Source organism: Odontesthes bonariensis, chromosome 19 (assembly GCF_027942865.1).
Source record: "Odontesthes bonariensis isolate fOdoBon6 chromosome 19, fOdoBon6.hap1, whole genome shotgun sequence".
NCBI classification, from domain to species: domain Eukaryota; kingdom Metazoa; phylum Chordata; class Actinopteri; order Atheriniformes; family Atherinopsidae; genus Odontesthes; species Odontesthes bonariensis.
This window is the reverse complement of record NC_134524.1, coordinates 3,987,732-4,008,790: the sequence shown is the minus strand read 5'-3', so window position 1 is coordinate 4,008,790 and position 21,059 is coordinate 3,987,732. Positions and strand designations below refer to the sequence as shown.

At 41.7% G+C, this 21,059-nt stretch overlaps 1 protein-coding gene across 1 annotated transcript in view; it reads right to left on the bottom strand.

Annotated features, from left to right (window-relative positions):
• Positions 1–3,388: 3,388 nt before the first annotated feature.
• Positions 3,389–21,059, bottom strand: part of rbm46 (RNA binding motif protein 46) — a 41,495-nt gene continuing 23,824 nt past the window's right edge. Inside the window, exons 7-9 of the mRNA XM_075451842.1 lie at positions 16,706–16,923; positions 15,823–15,925; positions 3,389–3,642 (exon numbers count right to left, since the gene is read on the bottom strand). Of these exons, the coding sequence (XP_075307957.1) occupies positions 3,389–3,642; positions 15,823–15,925; positions 16,706–16,923 (575 nt within the window). The remainder of the gene's footprint in view (positions 3,643–15,822; positions 15,926–16,705; positions 16,924–21,059) is intronic.

Below are 21,059 nucleotides of genomic sequence, written 5' to 3'. Positions count from 1 at the left end.
GAATGACTGAAAATGCAGCCTGTGAGAAAATGCTTGGAAGACTGAATAACTACTCTGAGGCTGTAACAGAAGAATGGGACAGTTTTAGTGCCTATGTTTCTACTACATTGCAACAGTGATAACTTGAAATAACATCTAGGTTGCATTCGCATTTACACATAGACATATTTAATTTAAGGGCACCAAATTCTGAACTGAACCTGGGCAATACCAGGACTGGTCAAGTTAAGCGGGACTTAATTAGGTGTCCAGTCTGTATTTAATTGGGTGGGAACCAGGACAATGTGTGAAGAATGAGAGTGCAACCTTACAATCATCAAGATTTATGTACCTCACTGGTTTTGTTTTTGTTTGTTGTTTTTGTTACATGTTCATAAAACAAAATAAAAACTTTAATTATATAAAAAAAAAAAAACAAGGCAGTTCACCTCCCGATCAGTAGGCGGCGCTACGCTAAACGACCCAATCTGGCGACGTCTATGGTGAAAGTGGTTGATTGGTTGTTCACCTTCCGGCTCCGTTCCTCACAGGGAACGATGGCGACCGAGAGAGAAAGACTGTTGTTGGAGTCGGAGCTTGTTGGTGTTGAAATGCAAATAATTTTGACCAAATGTTGACCGGCACACAGTAAACTCCAGAGATGGGACCAAGTCACACATGTGCAAGTCTCAAGTCTTAGCTTTCAAGTCCCGAGTAATTTTTTCTTGGTCAAGTTAAACTCAAAGTCACCTTATTATTGCAGTTTTACCTGCAGAATCTGATCTTAATAAAGTGAAAACACAAAGATATAAGTAACTGTCAGTAAACATCATTGGCCAATGTGTCCAACCTGTCCACCCCGTATCATGTCAAGCTAACGTTAGCTAACTACCGGCTAGGCTAACAGGATAATATTAGCTAATTTGACAAGAACTTACTTAACGGATCTTCAAATGACGAACAAAGTTGGAAGTTGTGCTAGATGCTTAACACTCAAGTCATCGTGTCTCAAGTCAAGTCAAGTGCCGAGTCTTTAACTTCCAAGTCCGAGTCGAGTCTCAAGTTTTCTATTTTTTGTCAAGTCAAGTCACAAGTCATCAAAACAGCGACTCGAGTCCAAGTCACAGTGACTCAGCTTTAAAGCACGTTAAAGAGCCCGAGGTGTTCCCCTGACCTCTGAACTCTCAGATCCCAAACTGATGGGATCTGAGAACATCGGCGGAAAGCGAGACTGATACATGAAGATCCAAGAGGCCCCAAACCTCGACTGGTCAGAGCTCTTCTGGAAGGACGAGGGAGGCAGGTGGTCATAATGATATGGCTTGTTTTTGGAGTAAACAGACACAGCTGATCAGCTATTTACTGTAAACGTGGGGTTTATCTAACAGCTGTGATCCTGCGTTCGGCTTCTTTTTTCTCTAAGATTCATCAACAGAGAGTTGCAGGTTTGATTCCCTGAATTAAACATTTTAAGGTGAAAATAACCTGAAAATAATTGGAATAGAGTGGCTGAATATAAAATCTGTGCAGTTAACTTCCACCAGTTCTGCTCTTTTTCTGCTGGCGGAATCTGATCAGATATTTCAGAACTCCTGAGTTAAAATGCGTGCAGACAGTCAGAGGTTTATGCCGGAGGAACTGTGGAGAACAGCCAGCAGACCATTTTCATATATTATGGAGCTGCCCAGCTGTTCAGCCATTCACTGGCAAGAGATCATGCAGATAATCCAGAATATTTGGATTTTTTCCACAATCTATCTCGGCAATATTGCACCCCATCTACTGGTGCGAGACAGATATCTTTTAAAAGTATTATTAGCAGCCGGCAAGAAAGCTGTAACCCGGAAATGGCTGCAGGCTTTACCCCCCAACAGAGACAGGCCGGGTAGATGTTGTGACAAATATTCAAAATATGGAAAGGATGAGCTTTTCGCTAAGTCTACGGAGCGATAAGTATTCGCAATAATGGGAAAAATGGATTGTGTTTGTGGCCACGAGAGATGCTGACTGAGCCGTTACTGTACGAACCGACTCGTATCATCAGCATAATGTCTGTTCGAATGTGTAGGTGACCGACTGTTTGTTCCGTGTTTTTCTGTATATTTAGGGACCGAGCAGTGAAACTATCTGTAAGAGTTATTCTTTGCAAAAGTTGCTCGAAAACTCTTGAAATTTTGCGAGCGCCACCTGCCAGTCGACGACATGAAAGAATCTAAACTTTATATTTTTCGGAGTCGCTCATTGACTCTGTAGCGCCCCCTACGATGCTTAAAAATGGTCCCCGCATTGGGGTTAGTTTCACTTGGGACGACAAAATTCGGTACACTCATTCATCATGCCCAGACGCACAAAAAAGTCTCAGGCCGCCATGGTCCCACGTCCACAGGAAGGCGGCCATTTTGAATGGAAAGTGTATTTTGGTGCCATTTTTGACCGATTCCACGCCTTGCATATGATCGAACTCGTCCTACAGATTTAATGCTACAGACTTCAAACTTGGCCAGGTTACTCTTAAGACATGGAGGGGGGAGGGGGGGGGGGTGGAATCATGGAGAAACTTTTTCAAAACTTAAAGGGCGTGGCCGTGGCGACGCCTCAAAGTTCGATGACTCGCCATCAGTCGCCACAAAAAATGAAGTCGCTTATAACTCCCACATACATTATCCAATCTGTCCCAAACTCCATACGGTGAATGCTGGACCCAGCCTGAACGCGTACATATTATCATAACGACATCCACCTATAGCGCCACCTGCTGGTGGTTGAAAATGTCTTTTTTTTCCCACACCTCGCATTTGATCAAACTTCAAACTTGTTCAGGTTACTCTTAAGACATGGGGGGAAAGAATCATGGAGAAACTTTTCCAAACTCTGAACGGTGTGGGCGTGGCCAGGCGGTGAAAATCGTGTGATGGCGTTTGTGATTTCAAAGCCTTATCATCATCTCAAAGTCATGAAACTTGGCACACACGTCCACCCTGACGACCTCGTATGTATGTAAAGAGTATCGTGTGTGGGCGGAGCAAAATGGCTCAGTGGCGCCCCCTAGAAATGTTCTAAAACCCCTCCGCATCGGGGTTATTATGTGCTCGTACGTACGCAGAGGGTATCGTGGGCAGAGCTACGACGTCCAGCGTATGCCCCAACGTGCGCACATCTCGGTCCCGCATACAGCTGCTTGCAGCTTTCTAGTTTATGTTGTTTCTTTCTATAAAAACAAAGTACAAAAAAACAAAAAAAACAACTGGATTCTGTCTCTGTTTACATGTTACATGGTCGTTGGTTTTGGTTTGAAATGATACAACAAACCTGCTGGAAAGATTCAACAAAGAAAAAAAGTGAATTTTTCACCCAAATTTAGCCCAATTTCAGCTTCCAGGTGAATGAAATGTGTTTCGGCGTCTCACCGTCAGTAGAAAGGCGACGGCGGGCTGATGTAGAGCCGCTGGGCCTGGGAGGCGGCGGGGGAGAAGGTGGAGAGGGACGACAGGGTGGAGAGGGAGAAGGGGGAAGGTAGAGGAGGAGGAGCAGGAGGGAGGCAGGAGGCGAAGGCGCGGCCGCCATACGTCAGGACGCCGGGACTGCCGTCAGACGGGGACATGGCGAGCGGAGAGGAGGGGCTTCTGGGAGAATCACAGGGTGTGCCGGTCAGGACGGAGGAATCTGGAGGGGGAGGAAAAGAAAGAGAGAGAGAAGGTTAAAAAGCTTCTGCAGGAACATTAAAGAAAACGTTTAAGTTTCCGTGCGGCTGCTGAAGCTCCGCCTCCAGCTCAGCGTGTCATTCTTAACTGAAGCCGAGGAGCTTTTTATGATCGAAACGTTTGGGACATGTTGGCGGGAGACAGTCTGGTTGGTGTCTGTTTCCACGGCTGCATCGTGTCACCAGAGCTTCAGTGGAACGTTGTAAATATTTATCCAGAAACCGACAGTTTGCGGCCGTAAACGACTTCGACCGTCACAGATTTGTGTTGTTTCGCCTTTCTACTAAAATCCAAATGTTTCACGGACGTCAGATCCGACGGTGCGCTGTAAACCGTGTCGGCGACGGTCGTCGGACACGTTTTATTCGTCTTTAGAAGCAAACCGAGGTGGGCGGGGATCAGGCCGGCTGATTCGCTGATACTCTGAGTTAGACCTGCAGCTCAACCTTATAGTCCAGGCAAAGTAACTAATTTTTGAGCCAAAAATGGAACTAATTGTAAAAGATTTTTTTTCAGCATAAATCATTTCTATGGGGTGTCCAGAACAACATACTAAAAGTCCTAAGAAATCCCAGTTGAGGAAATATGTTAAATTTTCATCAATCCGAGATGTGTGCCAGTAGGGCCAAGCAACAATACACCCCAATGGGGCTATTTTTTCCCCTAACTCCTTTCAAAATGAAACTTTACACAATGAAAGTACCCATGAACAGTAACATTTTTTGTATTACAAGTTTCTTTGAAAATAAATTGTATTATGCAAATGAGCTATACACTAATCGAATATGCCCGTATCATGTATGCACATGATACAACTTGGGAGTGGGACCCCACTGAGAACTCAGCTCTCTTTTGACAAATGGCAACATTTGGAGGGCAGGGTGGGGGAGGGGATAGAATTCTGGACAGAGTACAAGAAGACATTTCATTTGACTTTATTTCACACACACACTTATCATTTGAAGAGAACAGAAAATCGAACTACAGAAAAGCGAACAACAGGAAAGCGAACAAAACAGAAAAAAAAACATAGCAGTGTACAACAGAATAGTGTCAGTCAGTCAAGTCAGCATCTAATTTGAACAGAAAATCAAACTACAGACAATTGAACAGAAAAGCAAGTATTTCAGACCAGATTTGCTACGGGCAGAAGTCATTCTTACAAACTGAACGATTCACTCACACAGAAGACAGATTGACACACTTTCCAGACATTCCAGCTCTTTAAAATAATGTTGACAGGCACCAATACTGCTTCTCTTTTTGGAGTAAGCAAGTATTTCAGACCAGATTTGCTAGACAACACTGTTTTATTTTCTTTTTTGTTTATGCAGTGTGTAACGTAGTTTCTATGTAGGAGCCTCGCTCCACTGTCTGTTTCCTTGAATGACTTGCTGCTATCAATTGCGTGTTTTGCCTTTAAAGTAATACTATGTAACATTTCTACCTTTGCCATTGCCTCTGCCAGAACAAAAGACACAGTCTTAGTAGGTGATGACACAGACTTGTTAGTACTCTTGTTGCATCATGCTGATCTGAATGCACAGGAGCTGTTTCTGGCACCAGAACCAAAGAAAGCAACAAAAACAAGACAGATATGGTGCATAAAGCAAATGAAGGAGTTACTTGGTCCCAAGGTGTGTGACAATCTCCTCTTTATCCATGCCATTTTAGGCTGTCATTCTACATCTCGTCTTTTTGGCATAGGAAAGGGAATGGCACTTTCATTGTGTGAACTTTTATTGTGGTAGGAGTAAAAGAAAAAATTAGGCCTATTTGGATGTATTTTGGGCATATTCGATTAGTGTATAGCTCATTTGCATATTACAATTTATTTTCAAAGAAACTTGTAATACAAAAATTTTTACTGTTCATGGGTACTTTCATTGTGTAAAGTTTCATTTTGATAGGAGTAAGGGGAAAAAATAGCCCCATTGAGGTGTATTGTTGCCTGGCCGTATTGGCATACATCTCAGATTCATGATAATATAACATATTTCCCCAACTAGGATTTCTTAGGACTTTTAGTATGTTGTTCTGGACACCTCATAGAAATGATATAAGCTGAAAAAACTTCTTTTACAATTAGTCCGTCGTAAAATGCTACTTTGCCTGGACTATTAGCCAATCGGATTTTAATTCAATTCAATAAAACTTTATTAATCCCTGAATGTTATGTTGCTGCAGTATTAATTATTATTAAAGATCAGCTGCTGTTACAGATGACAGAATAAAACATAAACCAGCCAAAGCGTAGCAGAGAGGAAGGTGTGGTAGAAACCTTCAGAGGTCTCCATCAGTGGGTTGGGTTGTTGTTTCTGTAGCTTAGCAACAGCTCAGCTGATGATGTCACACACAGCGTCAGCAGGTAACTCAGGTGAGCTCTGTGATCCTCCTCCTTTCCTGTTAGCGCTCTGTCTGTGGTCTCTGTCTGCCCGGATAGTCTTAAAGCTGAGCAGAGAGCTGTCAGAGCTGTTCCTGCAGCCAGGTCTCTGCCTGATATTCCTGCTGTGTCCTCATCAGGGCTCCAAGCTCGTCCATTTTATCCACCAGTGAGCTCACATTTCCCCTGATGATCAGGGGAAGGAATGCTTTAAACCTCCTCCTCCTTTTCCTCCATTTTGTTCCCGCTCTGCATCCGAGACGTCTCCTCTTCAACTCATCTGGATTCGAGGGCCTTACTCCAGGCATTGCGTCTTATTTCTGACCTGGGCCTCTTCAAATCTAGTCTAGAAACCTACTTATTTAGGATTGCTTTTAATACCCAGTAGTATGATGACACTTTTATCTTATTCGATTTTGTTGTATTTTATTGCTTCCACTGTTCTTTTATTGTTTTTACTTGTTTTTACTTATTTTTCTCTTTATTTATTACCTGCTGTAAAGCACTTTGGTACACCGTAAGGATCGTCTGTAAAGGGCTGCAGAAATATAGTACATTTTAACAGATATTAGTACTAGTTTTATAAATTCTATTATTATTATTATTATTTATATATTACATTTATTGTTTCTCTATTTCATTGGTAAATTAATTTTTCTATTTTTAGTACTTTATCTTTAATTTATATCTATTTCCTCCTCACTCTACCCCCGAATAATATGTTCTATTGTACTCTATTGTTTTGTTATTCTTTTAGTTATTTTACTTTATTTACTTTGTATATTGATCTTATTTGTAAAGCACTTTGAGCTACATTTTGTGTATGAAAGGTGCTATATAAATAAATTATTATTATTATTATTATTATTATTACATATTATTTTACATTACTGCTCCAACAGGTTAACAACTTTCACGTTGCCACTGTTACGCATCATAATATATGTAAAAAAATTTTTACATATTACCAGCAGAAGTCCATCCAGCAGCACAGCATCCAAACATGAAAACATGTTTCAGAAATCTGTGTTTTCGTTGAGAGGAGGCCGCCTGCCTGCAGGGCGGCGCCATTCAGGTGCATTTAAATGAACAATCAACAAGCTTATGGCACATTTTATTATCTTTAGTGTTTTACTTTACACCCCTAAACATTTTCCCATGAACTGTAGATCATACCGGACCGAAAACATACTTTAGGACTTTGTTGTTGTACATATTATATTTGGAATTTGATCATCTTTGGGAGCTAAAAGCGTCAGGAATCAATCTATGCATCCAAAAGTCATCGAACGACAGTCGGAATAAGAACAAAAAAGTTCAATCTGTGACACGTTTAGTGCACATGAGATCCCGTTTCTGCAGGGATGGGATGAAGAAAGAGGATAATCTGAGTTTAGCTCAGTGAAAGCAGAGATATTCATCTCCCTGCGGAGCGGCGTGCAGAGAATAAGAGTCACACAGTTTGATTAAAAGCATCCTCCACTGGACGGACCTCCAGCAGCTCTGCGGCTCTCCACTTTTCTCCCAGCGCAGTCACAGAAACAGCTGGTGTTCACAACAACGTCATTAATTGCTTTCAGGTTGGTTTGTGCTTCAGACCGTGAGGATACCAGAAAATCAATTTGGTAAACCTTTTAGCTCTGAGCCATATTTCAGCTCCCCCACGCTCTAAAATGACCCAATTTCTGCACTCCATCTCCATTTCCATTTGGTTCTGATGTCAGCACCTCTCCGAGCTTCGCTGCTGAATTAATGCTGCACTTAAGCTCCGTCCACCAGAGACGCATTTAGTAAAAATGTCAGGTTCGGCTGTACTTTCAGGGGAGGGATGAGCTGGAGGAGAAACGGCTGAAAGAAGCCGTGTTCGGGGAGGAAAGAGCATTTTCTTACAGTCTGTGCAGCATGTAGCAGGTGTCGTGCACGTTGGCTTGAAAAGTTTTCCACATTTATTTCAGAAAGTCAAAAACCAAGCTGCAGAGAAAGGCTCTGCACTGGATTTTAAGAAGGAAAGGATTCATTTTGATGGATATTTCATTACATTATCATTAGCGCTGAGCAAGTTAACTCGACAAATATTTTATCGCGCATTAATGCAGGTTTTATTTATTTTTGGGGTTTTTTTAATATTATTTTTTGCGGCTTTTGTGCCTTTAATGGATAAGAAAGTTCAGAGAGAGGGGGAACAACATGCAGCACAGGGCCGTCCGATGCGGGACTCGAACCGGGGCCAGCTGCAGCGAGGACTATAGCCTCTGTACATGGGGCGCCTGCTCAACCCACTACACCACGGACCACCCCTGTTTTATTATTTATTTTATTTTGTAAAAGTCTGTTGCTCACAGGCTTTTATTTTGTAAAAGTCTGTTGCTCACAGGCTTTTATTTTGTTCAAATCTGCTGCTCACAGGCTTTTATTTTGTAAAAGTCTGTAGCTCACAGGCTTTTATTTCGTAAAAGTCTGTTGCTGTCTGCTGCGGAACAGGAAAAGAAAGTAATCGGCGGATCCACCAAACATGGAGAAGGGTACGGAACTTTTACTCGGCCATTTTCATTTTAAAGTTCTTCCAGACGGCGGAGTCGACAGAACCAAAGTCATCTGTAAACACTGCCAAGTTGAATTGTCTTCTCAGCGTAGTAGTTCCAGTCTAAAATATCACTTAAAGGCAAAACACACAACTGATAGCAGCAAGTCATTCAAGGAAACAGACAGTGGAGCGAGGCTTCTACATAAAGACTACAGAAAGATGCTGATGTTAAAAGTGTGTTTGCACAACAAATGTTATGGCACTTTCATTCATATGGCAGCACATTTAAAATAAAGCTAAATGCTAAATGCTATACACTACTTTTGGATTCATTTTTGGATTTTGCGTACAAATGCGATTAATCGTGATTAATCAGGGAAATCATGTGATTAATTAGATTAAAGATTTTAATCGTTGCCCAGCCCTAGAAAAAAACACATTCCTCTGGAGATGCTCAGGTACGAGGACTGGACTGAAGATGAGGGAAGAAGCAGAAAATGTCCAAAGAGAAACTCTGAAAGAGCTTCAGGAAGCTGCAGAACTGCTGATCAGGACACTTTAAAGGTTACAGGAAGGAAACAGGAAGAACTGAGGCTGGATCTCTGTTTTCATGTAAGAAACACAGATTAAAACGAGGAGGTTTTGTGATTTTATGTCAGATTTATGCAGATTAATCTGAAAGCGGAGCATTTCTTTTCTTCAGCTCCTTTTTAAGGTGAACTACAAGGCGTGAGAGATTATTTAACCGACGCCTCTGATAATCCTCGGCGGTTGTTTTCCCCGCAGCCGGCTCGCCGTCTCTCTGCAGGTGCAGTTTATTTATCAAATATCTCACCTCGAACACAACTCCTCAAAGGTGCGTATCGCTGTCCCCGCCGCCAGACTCTGAGAGGATTTGATTGGCTCAGAGGGAGCTCCAGGTGGCTGGAGTTCAGACTCCGACAGCTGCTGCGACACGCTTCAACACAACACCCGACGCAGCGTGGCTGCCAAACACGGTTCCTTTATGTCATCTCTGCTCTCCAGTCAGGCAGGAAATCGAGTTTTCCTTCAGCGTTCAGGTGACCCAGTGTTTACAGAAACGGCGGGGGGCCCCCCGGGGGGTCCCGAACTCTACGAATCAAAGCGTCCCGGAGTCGCTTTGGAGCTGAATTCATTCCATCCGCTTTGTGTCGTCATAAAACAGCAGAAGAAGAGGACACAATGCGAATAAATGATGATTGGAAACAGATTAAGTCGCTGCTTTGGCTGAAAGGCAGCAGGGTGTCGCGCTCTCTTCTGTTTAAAACACTGATACTCACTGTTTTTTCCACATTGAGCCACATTGGCAGCAAAATCAAGGGAAGAGCCACTTTTACCACAACAAATATGCATTTCTACATATAAAAAAGAAACAACGCAGTCAATACATTTTCAATTCAGACCACATTTGCCTTAATACTGGGATGAGCGGAAGCTGGCGTGCATGTGCTCGACTTTCTTCATGTTGTATTTGTAGTTTGTTGTTGTAATCATAGTGAAACATTCAGGATGAGCATGGTTTTTGTGCTGGTTTTTGCCTTTTTTTAATTAAAAACCGATCCATTGTGCCTGCATCTCGCGCTGGCTAAAGGAGCTAGCGTGCACTGCGGTCAAGTGTGAGGTGGTTTAAGCGGGCTGCGTTGCCAGGTTTAACAGTCCCCCCTTTAGGAAACACCATTAAGCCTTAATTAATACTTAATAAAAATACCTAATACTGTGCAGTATTCACTGTGTGTTATTTGAAAAAATGTATTGTTATTGTTACCATATTGTTATAAGCTACTATGCCCGAGGAGCCGCGCAGTGAGTATCTCTGGTGTAGAAGGTTATTAGCACCTCATAAGAAATGCCATTAAAAGTCCGGTCAGGATTGATGGCAGAAGGAGCTGCGGAGCATCTACCTGCCCGACTGATGGAGGAGAAACAGCTGCAGTAAAGCAGCTGCAGTAAAACAGCTGCAGTAAAGCAGCTGCAGTAAAACAGCTGCAGTAAAACAGCTGCAGTAAAACAGCTGCAGTAAAACAGCTGCAGTAAAACAGCTGCAGTAAAGCAGCTGCAGTAAAACAGCTGCAGTAAAACAGCTGCAGTAAAGCAGCTGCAGTAAAACAGCTGCAGTAAAGCAGCTGCAGTAAAGCAGCTGCAGTAAAACAGCTGCAGTAAAACAGCTGCAGTAAAACAGCTGCAGTAAAGCAGCTGCAGTAAAACAGCTGCAGTAAAACAGCTGCAGTAAAGCAGCTGCAGTAAAAAAGCAGCAGTAAAGCAGCTGCAGTAAAACAGCTGCAGTAAAACAGCTGCAGTAAACAAACAGCTGCAGTAAAGCAGCTGCAGTAAAACAGCTGCAGTAAAGCAACTACAGTAAAGCAGCTACAGTAAAGCAGCTGCAGTAAAACAGCTGCAGTAAAACAGCTGCAGTAAAGCAGCTGCAGTAAAGCAGCTGCAGTAAAGCAGCTGCAGTAAAGCAGCTGCAGTAAAACAGCTGCAGTAAAACAGCTGCAGTAAAACAGCTGCAGTAAAGCAGCTGCAGTAAAACAGCTGCAGTAAAACAGCTGCAGTAAAGCAGCTGCAGTAAAAAAGCAGCAGTAAAGCAGCTGCAGTAAAGCAGCTGCAGTAAAACAGCTGCAGTAAAACAGCTGCAGTAAACAAACAGCTGCAGTAAAGCAGCTGCAGTAAAACAGCTGCAGTAAAGCAGCTACAGTAAAGCAGCTGCAGTAAAACAGCTGCAGTAAAGCAGCTACAGTAAAGCAGCTGCAGTAAAACAGCTGCAGTAAAGCAGCTGCAGTAAAACAGCTGCAGTAAAACAGCTGCAGTAAAGCAGCTGCAGTAAAAAAGCAGCAGTAAAGCAGCTGCAGTAAAGCAGCTGCAGTAAAACAGCTGCAGTAAAACAGCTGCAGTAAACAAACAGCTGCAGTAAAACAGCTGCAGTGAAGCAGCTGCAGTAAAAAAGCAGCAGTAAAGCAGCTACAGTAAAGCAGCTGCAGTAAACAAACAGCTGCAGTAAAACAGCTGCAGTAAAGCAGCTGCAGTAAAAAAGCAGCAGTAAAGCAGCTACAGTAAAGCAGCTGCAGTAAACAAACAGCTGCAGTAAAACAGCTGCAGTGAAGCAGCTGCAGTAAACAAACAGCTGCAGTAAAACAGCTGCAGTGAAGCAGCTGCAGTAAAAAAGCAGCAGTAAAGCAGCTACAGTAAAGCAGCTGCAGTAAACAAACAGCTGCAGTAAAAAAGCAGCAGTAAAGCAGCTGCAGTAAAGCAGCTGCAGTAAAACAGCTGCAGTAAAAAAGCAGCAGTAAAGCAGCTGCAGTAAAGCAGCTGCAGTAAAGCAGCTGCAGTAAAGCAGCTGCAGTAAAAAAGCAGCAGTAAAGCAGCTACAGTAAAGCAGCTGATGTAAAACAGCTGCAGTAAAACAGCTGCAGTAAAACATCTCCAGTAAAACATCTGCAGTAAAAAAGCTGCAGTAAAACATCTGCAGTAAAACAGCTGCAGTAAACAAACAGCTGCAGTAAACAAACAGCTGCAGTAAAACAGCTGCAGTAAAGGAGCTGCAGTGAAACAGCTGCAGTAAACAAACAGCTGCAGTAAAACAGCTGCAGTAAACAAACAGCTGCAGTAAAACAGCTGCAGTAAAGCAGCTGCAGTAAAACAGCTGCAGTAAACAAGCAGCTGCAGTAAAACAGCTGCAGTAAACAAACAGCTGCAGTAAAACAGCTGCAGTAAAGCAGCTGCAGTAAACAAGCAGCTGCAGTAAAACAGCTGCAGTAAAGCAGCTGCAGTAAAACAGCTGCAGTAAACAAACAGCTGCAGTAAACAAACAGCTGCAGTAAAACAGCTGCAGTAAACAAGCAGCTGCAGTAAAACAGCTGCAGTAAAACAGCTGCAGTAAACAAACAGCTGCAGTAAACAAACAGCTGCAGTAAAACAGCTGCAGTAAAACAGCTGCAGTAAACAAACAGCTGCAGTAAAACAGCTGCAGTAAAACAGCTGCAGTAAACAAACAGCTGCAGTAAAACAGCTGCAGTAAAGCAGCTGCAGTAAACAAACAGCTGCAGTAAAACAGCTGCAGTAAAGCAGCTGCAGTAAACAAACAGCTGCAGTAAAACAGCTGCAGTAAACAAACAGCTGCAGTAAAACAGCTGCAGTAAACAAACAGCTGCAGTAAAACAGCTGCAGTAAAGCAGCTGCAGTAAACAAACAGCTGCAGTAAAACAGCTGCAGTAAACAAACAGCTGCAGTAAAACAGCTGCAGTAAACAAACAGCTGCAGTAAACAAACAGCTGCAGTAAAACAGCTGCAGTAAACAAACAGCTGCAGTAAACAAACAGCTGCAGTAAAACAGCTGCAGTAAACAAACAGTTGCAGTAAAGCAGCTGCAGTAAAGCAGCTGCAGTAAAACAGCTGCTGTAAAACAGCTGCAGCCAACCGTCCAACCACAGTAAGAATTAACGTTTGACGGCATGTTTGTTTGTGCACGGAGCGGCGCTGCTCGCTCACAGCGATGGCGTTGAATCATCAGCTCTACACGCCCTGTTCGTGGAGTAGTCTGTTCACATCACCTTAAAGGGATAGTTCGCCTCTTTTGACATGAAGCTGTGTAACATCCCATATCAGCAACATCATTTCTGAACATCTTCTTACCCCCTGCTGCGTCCTGTGAGCAGAGTTCCAGCCTCGTTTTGGTGTTGATGAAGGTAGTCCGGCTAGTTGGCTGGGGTTTAAAAAATAAAGCGTCTTGCTTCTCAAAACAATAAGCGTTCAACAGAGTAATACATTTGCATCACAAAATGGTTCTCCAGGAAAAAGTCAGACCTCACAATCTCTTGGCCCTATTTTCTCTCCCTTCTGATATTTTATTTAAAAAATAAAATAGTAACAACATAGCATAATAATAATATTTTAATAACAATATAAATTAACTCACTAATAAAAAAGATGGAGATCTATCTATTTATATCAAAATAAAGAACATATCTCTAATATCCTAAGTTTCGTCTTGAGAAATGAAGTCCTGATATTTCAAAATAAATGTTCGATATGTAAATAATTATGTTTTATTGGAGAAATAACTTTACATTAAACATAATGAGACGTGAATTTGGAATATTTTCAGAAATCAGAAACAAAATAAAAAATAAAAAAGTTGGAAATATTTTAATTTTGTGTGAATTTTTAAACAATATTATTTTATTTTTTAAATAAAATATCAGAAGGGAGAGAAAATAGCACCAAGAGATTGTGAGGTCTGACTTTTTCCTGGAGAACCATTTTGTGATGCAAATGTATTACTCTGTTGAACGCATATTGTTTTGAGAAGCAAGACGCTTTATTTTTTAAACCCCAGCCAACTAGCCGGACTACCTTCATCAACACCAAAACGAGGCTGGAACTCTGCTCACAGGACGCAGCAGGGGGTAAGAAGATGTTCAGAAATGATGCTGCTGATATGGGATGTCATACAGCTTCATGTCAAAAGAGGCGAACTATCCCTTTAATGCCGACGGGAGGAATCCTGACTGGACAAACTGTCAGAAAACACTCGGCTCGCACATTTTTCCCTGAACTCATCCAAACTGAGTGGGCGTGTGCACATGAAAGAGCATCAGTAACGGCGCCTGGCGCGCTCAGAAATCAGCTTCCTCACATAGACTGCGTAAATATGAACAAAAGGCTCATTAAAGGAGACATATTACACCAATTTATGCCCTTTTAACTGTTTTCTGAGGTCTTATTGAGGCGTAGCAGACTGGCTTTTGGTGGTAATACCAGCTGGTTTAACGTCTGAGCTCGGTTTTAAACACCTCTGAGTTAACAGCCTGTTTTACAGGGTCGAATCATAGCGAGAGCTCAACTCCACGCTGAGCTCAGCAGCTCCTCAGCGCAGCAGTTATGTTCGTTAAATGTCAACAACAGCTGGACGTCTGCTGTGTGATTTAAAGCAGAAACACAGACACAAAGAAGCTGTTCCTGCTGTCACTCCAGCTCTACATGCAGATACAGATAGTTCCTCTGTTGATCCCAGAGGGAAACAGTTTAGCAGTGTAGCTGTAAGCTAGCAGCAGAAGCTAGCAAACAATGCTTTCTCATCAACAGTGATGCACCAAGCCGGAGATGTACACAGCGTAACTCTTAGTGATGCATGTGTACCGTTAGTAACTGCGTTTAAATACTTATATGTATTTATTAACCTCATTAAAAAATTGTACTCGGAGACCTACAACTTTATCAGAAACATGCCGATAATGTGACGTTAGCACACCGAGAGAGAGGAGAGGATCGGTGTTGTGTTGGAAATACACCTAAGCTGTTAGCTAAGCTGTTAGCGTTAGCTGCCGCTAAAGGAACAGCAATAACTCCTCAGAAGCTGGTGTACGTCACCTTCATTAGCTAAGCTGTTAGCGTTAGCTGCTGCTAAAGGAACAGCAATAACTCCTCAGAAGCTGGTGTACGTCACCTTCATTAGCTAAGCTGTTAGCGTTAGCTGCTGCTAAAGGAACAGCAATAACTCCTTAGAAGCTGGTGTACGTCACCTTCATTAGCTAAGCTGTTAGCGTTAGCTGCTGCTAAAGGAACAGCAATAACTCCTTAGAAGCTGGTGTACGTCACCTTCATTAGCTAAGCTGTTAGCGTTAGCTGCTGCTAAAGGAACAGCAATAACTCCTTAGAAGCTGGTGTACGTCACCTTCATTAGCTAAGCTGTTAGCGTTAGCTGCTGCTAAAGGAACAGCAATAACTCCTTAGAAGCTGGTGTACGTCACCTTCATTAGCTAAGCTGTTAGCGTTAGCTGCTGCTAAAGGAAAAGCAATAACTCCTTAGAAGCTGGTGTACGTCACCTTCATTAGCTAAGCTGTTAGCGTTAGCTGCTGCTAAAGGAACAGCAATAACTCCTTAGAAGTTGGTGTACATCACCTTCATTAGCTAAGCTGTTAGCGTTAGCTGCTGCTAAAGGAACAGCAATAACTCCTCAGAAGCTGGTGTAAAGTTGCAGATAAAGTAGCAGATAAAGTTGCAGATAAAGTTGCAGGTAAGGTTGCAGATAAAGTTGCAGATAAAGTTGTAGCTGCAGATAAAGTTGCAGATAAAGTTGCAGGTAACGTTGCAGATAAAGTAGCAGGTAAGGTTGCAGATAAAGTTGCCGGTAAAGGCCTAATGTGGCGGACGGGGGAAGCAGGCGGAGGCCCAGTGGTCTGGGACTGGTTTCCAGTGTGAGAGTGCTGAGCAGTACCCAGGTTCCACAGTGTGGTCTGTGCAGCCAGCTCCTTGGCGTCGTCCAGCAGCACACACAGCTTGTCAGGGATGTAGGTGCCTCGTGTGCACGGGATCATCACCTGCACAAACAAACAAACAAACAAACAAACCCCTTGTGATGAACAATGGTCCGCAGATTGTTCTTCTAACGAGCTCGAACATCGAACTTTAACTGGTAAATGTTACACGTGTCAGTCTCTCACCCTTTTTTTATTTATTATTGTATTTTAAATTTTTTTTTTTTTTACTTCATGGGGATGGGATTCTGTTCTGAGTGTTTCTGTATGTCTGTGTTCTACTGTGAAAAAAGCTTAATAAACAAAGTTTGTCAGTTTGTTTTTCACGACTGACCTTGGACGTCCCAAAAACCCGGCTGAAGCTCAGAGGGCATCAGGCTTTCGCACTCATGGCTCCTAAACTAAAGGGAACTAGTTCCCTTTTCTTCCTGTTTTGAAATCTCTTGTTTTCTTTAGCTTTGGTTCAACTCTGTTGTTTTAAATGTGCTTTATGAACAAAGTTGGATTCATTACAGAATATATAAATAAACATGCAAACATGCTGCCATTGAGCCACATTTACTTCCAAGCTTCTGTGCATCATAAACTCATTAAACAACTTTCAGACTCCAGAGTCTGATCCTGTGAGAGTATTTCTAAAGGTGTAAACAAGCTGCTAGAAAAGATGTGGAAAAGGACGATTTCTACATTTAAACCACCGCAGAGAGGTTGTTACAGTACAGTCACAGACATCTGAAATGTGCTGGCAGAGGGAGAAATGTCATCAGAACAGCTCTGAACTCGTGTTTCTGGATGCTGTGAACACTAAGAGGTAAACAGACGGAGGGAGTGAGGTGTGCAGACCTTATAGAGGAGCAGCAGCTTCCCGTCCTGCCCCGGCGTGGAGTACAGCTGGTACTCGGGCGAGGACCAGTAGTTCTTGCGGCAGTAGTACTCGAGCAGGCTGACGGCCGAGCCGATCTGACTCTGCTTCAGGGACAGCAGGCTGGTGAGGCTGAGGGGGGTGCAGGGCAGCAGGGGGAAGATGCCGCGGTCCGGCTCCTCTGACAAACACATCGACACTCATCAGAAACCAGCCGGGGGCGTCACAGCTCCAACGTTTCCCACATCTCCAACAATTTAACTTCAAGTTGGTGCTCCGAGACGTGAGACATTTCCCCCGTTTAAATGATATTATGTACATGTGCATGGGCGTCGCACCCGTGGGGGATGGGGGTGTTTCGACACCCCCACTTTTACAGCAAGATGATTTCACCTTTTTGAATTTTCAATGACCAAATAAAGTTTTAACAAATCATAAAATGTGTTTTAAAGACTCTGTACCCTCTTTAGAATAATTCCATCCAGATTTGAGCAGTCTAACAATTGTAGTTTCTATACAGGATCTAGTTTAGTGTGATCAGAATGCAAAAAATGCAGTAAAATGGCCCCGTTCTGCATTTTCACAAATCAGAAAAAGGTTTCAAAAATCCCAAACAAGGTTTTAATGAATCTACAGCCTCTTTAGAATAATTATATCCAGATTTGAGCAGTCTAACTATTGTAGTTTCCATACAGGACCCAGTTTAGGACGATCAAAATGCAAAAAAATGCAGTGAAATGGCCCTTTATGCCCATCCATTTAATTCGCGAATCGAATGCCAACTTCAGCGTCGTGTCTCTGGGCTTGATGTAGCGCTCATGTGCCCCCCCTGGAACACCCCCACATTTAAAATCACTGCTCCCCCCCGTACATGTGACATTATTGTGGTCATTAACTGGTGTTTCCCTGTTCCAACAGGTATCCTTTGACAATCTGTCGGTTTCCTTAGCGAGGAAACAGTTTTTGAATTGGCTCTATATGAATGAATTGGATTATTTTGTAAATAATTATGATTACAATGAATTGAATTCCAATTGGCTTGAATTGGACTTTATTATTTAAGTGCCTTGAGATGACATTTGTTGTATTTGGTGCTTTATAAATAAAACTGAATTGAATTGAATGAGCCAAACCGAGCTGGAAGCAGCTGGTTTTTCTTTTGCTTCGAGTCTTACGTCCGCCTTCATCGACCTCTACGTTTCCTTTGTGCTTCCTTTGTGTTTGCACTGGCTCCTAATTTAAGACTCGCCTGACCAGAAACAACCAACATCCTCAGGCACAGTCTGAGCCGAATTACCTTCTTCTTCTTTTAAATCTTTTTATTGAGGAAAAGAAACAAGAGTCGTGACAATGACTTATCGGTAAGGTTACATAAGATTTATCTTCGTATGTAGAAGTGTGTGTGTGTGTGGAATAAGAAATTTAGTGCGCAATTGTTGAAAGGAGGCAAAGGAACCATCTATGAAGAGGTCCTGAGAAACGCACCAATCGTTCGGCTGTCTAACAAAACAATCGTGCGAGGTGTGTTTTCGTCCTTAAGAAGAAAACAGCAGAATGAACCGTTTAATTGAGATTAATGACTGTCGTTACTAAAAACAACCCAAGCAGCAAAGAAAAGGTCACCTGTGCAGCAGGCTGAGGGATAAAAAGTGTAAAAACAAACAACTTTCAGAGGAAAAAGTCGTTGAACTTGCAGTGTTTGCTGTGCGAGTCAATTGGCACCGACACGGACTGCGTGTCAATAAAGCTTCTTCAAACACAGAGGACGCAGAGAGGGAGCGTTAACTTTATGGCGATCGTGTCCGAACAGTTAAAGAAAGTCACGGTGACTTTGCCTCTCCTCCAAAGTGGCGTCTGAGCTCGGCGCCGCCCCCTGGTGGATGCAAACGGACGTAAAGAGGAGCATAAACGAGGCTTCAGAGGGGCCTTAAACCCGTTTTCTTTCTTTATAAACACAGAAAACACACACATCCTGACAACTCGAGTGGTCCGGAGGCAAAAACCAAGGAGTAATCCTTTAAGTGGCAATGAAACATACAAAATCCAAAATCTTTACAATAATTTAGTCAATAATAATTTAACAATAATAATAATAACAATAATTTAATTTACAATTTAGTCATTTATTATTATTATTAGTTAGTAGTAGTATTTCTTATTAGAATTGGTATTATTATTGTTGTTGTTAATACAATCATTAATTTGACTTTATTTGACCTGACTAATTTCAATTTCCCCCATTGGGGGATGAATAAAGTATTTTTCTATTCTATTCTATTCTATTACAATACTCTCCAGTCTCAATCCAAATCTCCAACACTCTGCCCCAACAAACCATTTTTGCCTCCCTTTTAAAACCCTACCCTTAGTCACATGACCCACTAAACCAAACCATTACCAGGTAGGTTCAAATATTTACATAATTATCAATAAATCATATATATATATATATATATATATATAAAAAATCACCCATTTACAAACCCCTAAACCATTACTTAACAAGTATGTAGTATGTAGTATGCAGTATGTAGTATGTAATATGCAGTATGTAGTATGCAGTATGTAGTATGCAGTATGCAGTATGTAGTATGTAATATGCAGTATGTAGTATGCAGTATGTAGTATGCAGTATACAGTATGCAGTATGTAGTATCTAGTATGCAGTATGTAGTTTGCAGTATGTAGTATGCAGTATGCAGTATGTAGTATGTAGTATGCAGTATGCAGTATACAGTATGTAGTATGTAGTATGCAGTATTTAGTATGCAGTATGTAGTATGCAGTATACAGTATGTAGTATGTAGTATGCAGTATGCAGTATGCAGTATGTAGTATGTAGTATGCAGTATGTAGTATGCAGTATGCAGTATACAGTATGTAGTATGTAGTATGCAGTATTTAGTATGCAGTATGTAGTATGCAGTATGCTGTATGTAGTATGCAGTATGCAGTATACAGTATGTAGTATGTAGTATGCAGTATGCAGTATGCAGTATGCAGTATGTAGTATGTAGTATATAGTATGCAGTATGCAGTATGTAGTATGCAGTATGCAGTATGCAGTATGTAGTATGCAGTATGCAGTATGTAGTATGCAGTATGCAGTATCTAGTATGCAGTATGTAGTATGCAGTATGCAGTATTTAGTATGCAGTATGTAGTATGCTGTATTTAGTATGTAGTATGCAGTATGTAGTATGTAGTATGCAGTATGTAGTATGTAGTATGTAGTATGCAGTATGCTGTATTTAGTATGTAGTATGCAGTATGTAGTATGCAGTATGTAGTATGCAGTATGCAGTATGTAGTATGCAGTATGTAGTATTTAGTATGCAGTATGCAGTATGTAGTATGCAGTATGTAGTATGCAGTATGCAGTATGTAGTATGCAGTATGTAGTATTTAGTATGCAGTATGTAGTATGCTGTATTTAGTATGTAGTATGCAGTATGTAGTATGCAGTATTTAGTATGTAGTATGCAGTATGTAGTATGTAGTATGCAGTATGTAGTATGTAGTATGCAGTATGTAGTATGTAGTATGCAGTATGCAGTATGTCGTATGCAGTATGTAGTATGTAGTATGCAGTATGCAGTATGTAGTATGCAGTATGCAGTATGTAGTATGCAGTATGCAGTATTTAGTATGCAGTATGCAGTATTTAGTATGCAGTATGCAGTATGCTGTATGTAGTATGCAGTATGCAGTATGTAGTATGCAGTATGTAGTATGCAGTATGCAGTATGCAGTATGCTGTATGCAGTATGCAGTATGCAGTATGTAGTATGCAGTATGTAGTATGCAGTATGCTGTATGCAGTATTTAGTATGCAGTATGCAGTATGCTGTATGCAGTATGCAGTATGCAGTATGCAGTATGTAGTATGCAGTATGCAGTATGTAGTATGCAGTATTTAGTATGTAGTATGCAGTATGTAGTATGCAGTATGCAGTATGTAGTATTTAGTATGCAGTATGCAGTATGCAGTATGTAGTATGCAGTATTTAGTATGCAGTATGCAGTATGTAGTATGCAGTATTTAGTATGCAGTATGCAGTATGTAGTATGCAGTATGCAGTATGTAGTATGCAGTATGCAGTATGTAGTATGCAGTATGCAGTATTTAGTATGCAGTATGCAGTATGCTGTATGTAGTATGCAGTATGCAGTATGTAGTATGCAGTATGTAGTATGCAGTATGTAGTATGCAGTATGCTGTATGCAGTATGTAGTATGCAGTATGCAGTATGCAGTATGTAGTATGCAGTATGTAGTATGCAGTATGCTGTATGCAGTATGTAGTATGCAGTATGCAGTATGCTGTATGCAGTA